The sequence below is a fragment of the Hemibagrus wyckioides genome, linkage group LG14 (assembly GCF_019097595.1).
Source record: "Hemibagrus wyckioides isolate EC202008001 linkage group LG14, SWU_Hwy_1.0, whole genome shotgun sequence".
NCBI lineage: Eukaryota > Metazoa > Chordata > Actinopteri > Siluriformes > Bagridae > Hemibagrus > Hemibagrus wyckioides.
In genome coordinates, this window is record NC_080723.1 from 8,849,728 (window position 1) to 8,858,553 (window position 8,826).

General features: G+C 40.1%; 1 protein-coding gene across 1 annotated transcript; it reads right to left on the reverse strand.

The window, feature by feature from the left end:
• Positions 1 to 527: 527 nt before the first annotated feature.
• On the reverse strand, positions 528 to 5,725 carry fgfr1op2 (FGFR1 oncogene partner 2). The gene is made up of 6 exons (XM_058407378.1): positions 5,627 to 5,725; positions 5,205 to 5,341; positions 3,014 to 3,131; positions 2,721 to 2,863; positions 2,003 to 2,116; positions 528 to 1,216 (listed from the first exon to the last, which is right to left on the reverse strand). Exons 2-6 carry the CDS (start codon positions 5,337 to 5,339, stop codon positions 1,070 to 1,072), a joined length of 657 nt encoding a protein of 218 aa, XP_058263361.1. The 5' UTR covers positions 5,340 to 5,341; positions 5,627 to 5,725; the 3' UTR covers positions 528 to 1,069.
• Between the last annotated feature and the right edge of the window lie 3,101 nt (positions 5,726 to 8,826).

Sequence of the window (8,826 nt, forward strand, 5' to 3'; positions counted from 1 at the left end):
ACTCTTCATTTTATACCTTCTATATCCTCTTTTTCATTCATTCTTTATACTTTTACTTTTACCTTTCTTTCCTTTTTTCCCTTTATGTCTTTATTTTTGGTTATTTTATACTTTATTTTCTTCTGTTTAATAAAGCCCTAGCAACCATCAGGAATATCAAATAAAACACCATAACATTCCAGCTCTTGTCTTTGCTAAGTTTTAATCATTTGGCACCTAACCAAATATTTCTTATTAATTATATCATTTAACACCAACTTCTTGTATAGTCTAAACTGAACCCTAATACATATCCTCATCATCATCATTTCCCACAGTGTCCCGTATCTAACCAGTGTGTGTCTGTTTCTCAAAGATTAAATGTAGAGTCCTGCTGAAAGAACAGTCCCTCTTTCAGTCTAATCCTCCCTCATGTGCTTCATGTGCCGTGTGCCAGGATGCTGACAGTTTCTGAGTAAATGTCACTGATCGGTCGAAATCCTAAACACACAAGTCTGTTATGAAATAAGAGATCAAAAGAAAAGGTCGACTGTGTACAAATGTCTTTTTTATTCATTTCAATATATCCGTCTCTTTTGCACTCGACATATCAAAGCACCATGTCTCAAAGCAGCCTTAAAAACAAGCCAAACAGATTTCGAAGTGAATTTTACATCATCCTACGTGACGTGTAGCCATCAACCGCGATATATATTTACAGCGCTTAGACAAAGTGGCGGTCCGTCTCATAACAGCTGTGGTGAGTCCATTATTTACACTGCTAGGGAAATGATTATGTACATTCACTTTATAACTCTCCAACAGCAACGTCAATAACAGCATCCTCACACACTCGCGTTTTACAGCAGCTCTACGTGCGGCAATGATGCCTGACGTCCAAGTGGCTAAGAAATGGGCTGAGCAGGATTTCGGGGATATACAGGAACGGGAACAGGTCATGCTGCGAGTCTCTTCTTTGCAGAGGAGATTCAGGCAGTGTTCTGCTCTTCAGTGTGTGTGTGTGTGTGTGTGTGTGTGTTTTTGTGATCAGTTTTAGGAAAAGTCCGTTGTTCAGAAGAGCAAAACCACTCTAGCTTTTCCTCAAGCTCAGGTCACTGCTGGTCACGAGTGGAGACAGGGAGGTGCTGTCAGACACGTCGTCTCGCTCTTCTCTCCTCAGCACCAGGAACGCCTCTCGACTAATCCCCAACAACTCCCTCAAGCCTTTGTTCTCCAGCTGCACACAGAGAAGCAAAGATTGCATTGTAGGGATACATTTCTGTGATGTGTAAGGAGTAAACACTTGGGGCATGACAGTCGATGACAGTGTGGTGTGAAGCCATGGTTATCACCCTTCGTTCACACAGGCCACTTCTAATAATTTAGTCTACAGCACATGATTACAGCGTGTGATTTCTATGTCTTTCAAATGTATATTAAATGATTTCTAATAATAAAAAAAAAACGTGTGAAAAGTGGTTCTTTCATGCTAGCTTTGCTCTTAGGCTTGCTGAAGGACCTAACTGTACTAGCTACAAGACACCAAATAATCCCTCCTTTCTTCCGATCATATCCTTCTTCATAATATCTTTACAGACGTTGAATAAGAGACCATATATAAAAGGAATAGATGAAAAACCAGTCATAAGCAGAGTTATGAGATGAACAATGATGTAAAAGGCAGAATTATTAAAAAAGGGGAGGGATTAAAAATTCCATAGCCCCCAAAAAACTGTGACGTGCACCACACGATTAGTCCAAGTTATCATCTGGACCTATAGTGTGAACTTTCCACTTTATCTCATTTGCATCTCGCTTGTAGCTACATAGAAAAAGAATTCTTATCTGTCTCTTACAGTGTGAACGCATACGAAACCAGCTTAATGGTGTCTGTGTGTATATATTCAGTTTAATTCAATTTTATTTGTATAGCGCTTTTAACCTTGTACATCACTGCAAAGCAGCTTTACTGTAATATAAAAATATACATCCGATACATAATACAGTTATATGGAATTGCAACCTCCAGCTGTTTGATCCGCTCCTCGTCCTCACATGCACGGCCTTCGTCTACTTCAATGGCCTTCTTCATCACCGTGGCCATCTCGTTTATCTTGTCTATGTGCGCCTGCATCTCCTAGACACACACACACACATTCATACTGACACACTGTGCATCCTCTAAATGCATAAACTGTACATTTTACAGTCAAATCAAGGTACATGCATCCCTGACCATCACATCAACATGTGCTAGTTGAACATCTCACTCCCCCTGTGTTTACTGTCATAATATGCTCCACTCATTTGAAAGGCTTTCCACTAGATTTTGTGATCGTTCAGCTACAAGAATGAGATCAGACACTGGTGTTGTAAGAGTAAGGAGGTCTGGGGTTCAGTCACTGTTCCAGTTCATCCCAAAGGTGTTCAGTGGGGTTGAGTCAGAGTCAGGGCTGAGTGCAGGACACTCAAGTTCTTCCACTCCAACCTTAACCTTCACACCATGTCTTCATGGAGCTCTGTGCTTTGTGCACAGGGGCATCGTCATGCTGTAACAGGGTTTGAGTCTCTTAGTTCCAGTGAAGAGAAACTGTAATGCTACAGCATACAGACATTCTGTACAATTGTGTGTTTCTGACTTTAACAGTTTGGTGAAGAAGCACATATGGGGTGATGATCAGGGGCACACATACTTTTGGCCATATAGTGTATGTGGAAGAGAGTGTGGTTAGAATACTCACATTAGTGTGCTGCTCTCTGAGCTGTGAGACGATTGCTGGGTCATCTCTCTTGCTAGCCATGAGGAGGCGGAACACCTGCTCCCTGTACTTACTCATGATTAGCTCCAGTGCGGACTGATGCTCCTCTAAAGATGTACGCAACTCTGGAAACATGTTGAGAAAGTTTCGGTCAAGAAGGAGTCTTTAACTCTAAACAATGCCAGGTTTGTTTAAATTGGATACTTCCTGTTTGTAAGCACATAATCTAGTAAACTTTATAATTGAGCTGCATAGACATAAGATCACACACACACCTTTGTTCTCCTGCTGCAATTCCCGTATTTGCCGGTTCTCCTGCTGAATGCCCATTACCAGTGTAGATCGTGGACGATGCCTCGCCACCTGGTTAAGGGCCTCGATCTCTTCCTGATACTAAGGGGCACATAGTAAACATAAATACATTGGATAAATGAATGATCAACATACAATCACAACAAGGAAAGGGACTGGTGCATGGAGAGGTGAGATAAACAACAAGAGAGAAGATGTGCTTAGTTATTCAAGCAAAAAAATAAAAAAAATAAAAGACAGGTGATGAGCTGCCATTAGGAGGAGAAGAGATGAGAGGGCATTTCAGCAAGGTTCTGTAGAAGTGAACTACAAAAGCTTATGTGGCACCACAAATAGGTTTAAAAAAACATCTGTATAATATCACATGTAATCACTTTGGCTCATTCGTTATTCAGTGGATAGATTTACTTGCATAATGTAGACTTAAAACTAATGAAATAAATAATTACCCTGGACCTTGTACTGAAAATCCTTTCAACACACTCAGTGTGGTTTGACACTGTAGTATACAGTGGTGGATGAGCAAGGAATCATAATCACTATCTTGCATCACCCTTTTGAGTCTGGTTAATCTCAAGGTTTCGCCCTGATGTCATCTTAGGAGGTTCAGCTCTGGCTTGTTCATTAAGCATCTAAATCTACACTGTATGGCCAAAAGTATGTGGACACTTGTTGAACGTCTCGCTCCAAATTTATTCTCCCTTCGCCGGTATAATAAGCTCCGCACTTCAGGCAAAGTTTTCCATTGGATTTAATTATTTTACTAAAACCTTGGCACAACACAGAGGTTCCTGAATCTTTTTGGGCAAATAACCCCAAATGCACATTATATATTTTCTGCAGCCCCAAACATTGAATACCTTACATTCTTATTATTTCTTAAATTCCAGATGTACAATCTAAACACAGTGACATCTGAACGTTTTATGATATCACATATATAAGTTACATTCATTAAAATGTTACAGTAAATGAAAGGAAAATTGCTTGCACTGATTCACCAGTCTAATGGGAAGTGTTCTGCTGTTACAGGACCAAAATGAAGAGAGTGCAGAGGCGTCTGGTTTACACTCGGTGCACACACTCGCTGTGTATCTTCTGTACACTCAGAAGGTTTTAAAGTGACATTTGCTAGTTAAAAGTCTGTCAGGTTTCCAAGTCGTACTGAAAAATGGACCGTCGTTCTTACTGATGCCATTAACTGCACTTCAAATCGAGGTCAAGTCAAACTATTTACTTGTCCAGTTAATCCAGAAGGCTGGTGTACAGTAGGTTTGAAGATGAGACTAGAGAAATTTTTTTAATTCTTACTGTAATATGATAATATATACAGAAAATATAAACTTGTCAGTGTTAGTACTCAATAAGAATCCAACAAAAAGGAGGCAAATGAAGAGATTCTTCTGCGAACCCAATAGGGCATGGCGTAAATAAGGCGACACCATTTGTGAGGTCACAACCCCTAGTTTGGACAATATCATGTCCTCATGGAGCTGGAACAGGTTTGGGACTCTTAAGCTACCTTCATACATACATTGATTTTTATCTCTGCACGTCGTCACTTCACATTCCTACTCCCGGTTGTCATAGTAACAACGCTTCTCAATGGGTGGGCGCAACAAGCATAGCACTCGACAACAAATCGGTTAAAATGAACCATTCTAAAAGGGATATGTTTAGTGGTAGTGTATAAAATCCAGCGGTGTTTATCTGCATATCATACGATGAAGGGGAAGCAGGGCGTGTGCTCTTTGTCACGGATCACGTGCGCTCCCATCTGCACGAGTCGTTCCATATTTGCATAAAGTTCAACTGTTCTCAACTTTGTCTCGTCCTTGGACACGCCCACATCCAGTCACCAACCAGCGGGGTTAGTTTTAGTGAAGGCAAATAGTAAAGCTACAACATGCACAAATACGATAGATAACTTTGCTGTAACATTTTTGGGGAGGAAAAACACACACCTCTGGTCATATCTGAATGATTTGGGGCAATGTCCAGTGCTTTATAGAATGAATGACCGAGTGTGTGAATAGACTTCATGGCTGGAGGACAGCTGTATTAACACATCTAAGACGCTCCCTGTGTCCAGCACATATTAATGAATGATTCGATTGATTCTATGGCGTGTTTATGATGATCCTGAGTGTGTACCTGCTTCATGGCCTCCACGCGTTTGTTCAGTACGGTGGTTTGCTCGATCAGGATCTCGGCGGCGTTGTCATGATCTCGGAGCCGCTCCACCAGAGACCTGGCGTCTGTCAGCACCTTCTCCAGCGAGCAGCTCATCTCTGATCATGCACAGAACCACAACACGACCATACAGTGCATTTGAATACAACTATTATTATTATTATTATTATTATGGAGAGCGCATAAACTAACCCTGTAACAGCCTCACTTTCTCGTCAGTCGGTTTATTTTTGAAAACACAGATCATATCAGCTAGCTTAGTTATGGCTAGCACCGAAGCTACATGCTAAACACAATCACGATGCTAGCCAAAACAACGCGGTATCATTTACTACGGTTATATTACAATATATTAGAATTACTAGGGTGTATTAAATGCTTACCTTAAACGCAAAAAAGTCTGCCAAAACGCTAGCTTGGTCGAATAAGTTTACACTTCCTGTTCCGGCATCAGTGACGTTGATAAGCTGGGTATTATTGGGTAATGTAGGAACTTGTAGTAAATGCAGCTTTGTTGCTACAGTTGAGTTCCGCTTGAGGGAGGCAGTGTGCAAAACAAGACACAAGCATGTTTGGGTTTTTTTTTTTTGTTAGAAAGCTAACTATGATAAGTGATGTGTATTTTCTTCCACAAAACAGTGAAGTGTAAACAGTACAAATCATATAAATTTCTGCTGTGAGAGCAGCCATGTTGATTTGATGTCACTTGCTGAACTCTGGTTCTGTTCCCAGGTTCATAATCTCAACTGTTCAATAAAATAATATGAAACAGTAATGAAAGATATTTTGATAGCTATGGTACCACAGGTTACAGCAGGTACACCAGCTCCGTCCTGAAATTTAGCTCATTGACATCATATATATGTATACACATTAATACCACCTGCCTAATACTGTGTTGGTCCCCTCTTTGCTGCCAAAACAGCCCTGACTGGTCATGCACTGTTTTTTTCTGACACCTTTCAATCAGAACCAGCATTAACATCTTCAGCAATTTGAGCAACAGTAGCCTGTCTGTTGGATCGGATCACACGGACCAGCCTTTGCTCCCCACGAGCATCAATGAACCTTGGCCTCCCATGACCCTGTCACCGGTTCACTACTGTTCCTTCCATGGACCACTTTTGATAGATACTGACCACTGCAGACTGGGAACACCCCATAAGAGCTGCAGTTTTGGAGATGCTCTGATCCAGTCCTCTATATATATGCAAATTTCTTTGATATTTCTATCTTTTCTTGCCCCAACAACAAAAAAAGAAATAGACTAAAATGATGAATGATGTTTAATGTTTCCTGGCTGTTGTTTTTGTAATGAATTTGAAACCAAGTACTCATCCATTTTAGTGACAGTAAACAGTTGGCAGTACAAAATTATACATAAATGTAGATTCTTATAATCCCCACCATAATTTATTGTATTTCTCAAAGAATTGTACACATGCAAGTAAAATATAATTCTCTTCATATAATATGATTCATTCATTCATCCAGTTTCTGCAGTGCTTATCCTATACAGGGTTGTGGGGAACCTGGAGTCTGTCCCAGGGGACTTGGGGGATGCTAGTACCTCACAGGGCATAAATTAGAGCATAAATAGAGAAGCCAAACAGCCTACAATGCATGTCTCTGGACTGGGGGAATAAACCGAAGAACCCAGAGGAAACCCTCAAAGTGCTAATCACTAAACCATCATATTCTCTTATATAATATGACCCCAATATACTGTGTGTGTAAAATACTGTATATCATTTATATTTTTGATTATTTCATTTTTGAGTATTTTTTTATTTTATATTATATTTTTTTGTTAATTGCCTGGTTTTCATCTCATTATCTCAGACAAAAATGATATGCCATTTCTTATCTGTTGTAGATGCAAATACATCTGAGTTACTACCTTTATTTGAATGTAGAATACAATTCCCACAAAAGGGTGTTGATGGTGCTTGAATTTTTCCTTCCGTTGCTCTCTGAACTGTTATGTGGCCTTTCAAATACAGAAAGGCAAATATGAGTAATCTTTTTTTCTTTTATGTAGAAACACTAAATTAAGTTTAGTTACATGACTAATGTTCTAACAAGCAATGGCCAACTCCTCTGTGTTGAACCCAGAAATTTTATACAGTGTGGTGTGGGTGTGAGTGGTGAGTTGTATAGGAGTGTTTTCCATATTTCTTATATTCAATTTAATTCAACACCAGTGACCATTATCACAAACATCTGTACAGAAATCTGGATATTGATACAGATTTTCAATTATCCTTAATGAGTGAGCCAGTGGGGACAGTGATAAGGGAAAACCATGAAAGGAACCAAGACTCAAAAGGTAAGCCATCGTCATCTGGGTGACACCAGATAGTGTGACTATAGATCATTAAGCCTGCATACAGGATCAGGAACTGTGGCTTCCAGTGTCATCATCCACCTGCTGTTTCACCCCTTTCCCATAGCTGCAGGAGTTTGTGGTGTGTAGACATGGGTGTGTTCTTCCAACATGTACAATGGTGTTTTAGGTGGAGTGCAGTGTGTGCACTAGTGACCCCAGTATTAAATACTGGCCCTGAGGGTTCATCTGCCATGGCCTAACAAGCTGGGGAGGAGACAGTGACGTGCCAAACTTGTAGGTGTTATGTTGGAGTGCACTTCTCCAAGATGGATGGATGGCTTGACATGGCTAACAAGCTTCATCTGCCCTGGGTTAGACTCAGAGTTGTCCTTCTCTGTGGCTGGCTGCCAACCAAGGTTAATGAGCCTACCATCATCTAAAAAATATCTTGTATGTTTGTAAATTAGTCCATAGCTCTGGTAGCATACTGTGTTCATGTTACAGACTTAAACTCTGTATAACTTTTTAAACTTTACATACAAAGGCTCTATCTGAGTTCAGTTTATAACAACAGCTCTGTAGTGCACATAGATTATCAAATCAGTCAGTGGTACATGAATAAACATCTATTTTTATGTCAGTCTAGTGGAAGTGATGGTGGGGATTTGCTCCAGCACAGTGTGTTTTCTCATCTCTAAATTCATGGTCACCTGCTGGTAAGACAGCTGGCTAACAAGTAGGCTTAAATAGATCTGGTGGACTTAAGGCTAGGCTAATCTAATTTGTGTGGTGGTCTGATGTTAGCATGAACAGAGATCAGTCGAGCGAAGAGACAACAATGAGGCTCCTGTTTAAACATAGTCAATGACTTTTACCTCAGGTCACGAGGCCGATGTGGATGATGCTGATAATCACGGAGAGAACTTGTTTCAATGCAGTTTGACTTTAATGTTGTTTCATCATGAATAGATTAGGTTATAAATGAGTTGGAGTTTGAGAGGGTGTATTCTTTGGCTTTTTGTGGTCAGAGTTTGGGAATTAAAAGCTGTGACCTTGAGTTGAACACAGCAGAAGCTGCTCCAGTATAACTAGTATATAACTGTCAAGACATCACTTTCAAGTGCACAATATCAAACTATAAACACAGATAATTCCGCTAATAATGATTTATGAGGATGTTCACACACTCAGTTGCTGTCCCTTCTTTCTTTGTAATATTCTCTTATGAGCTCTAAGCTGTAGTATTAGCATGCT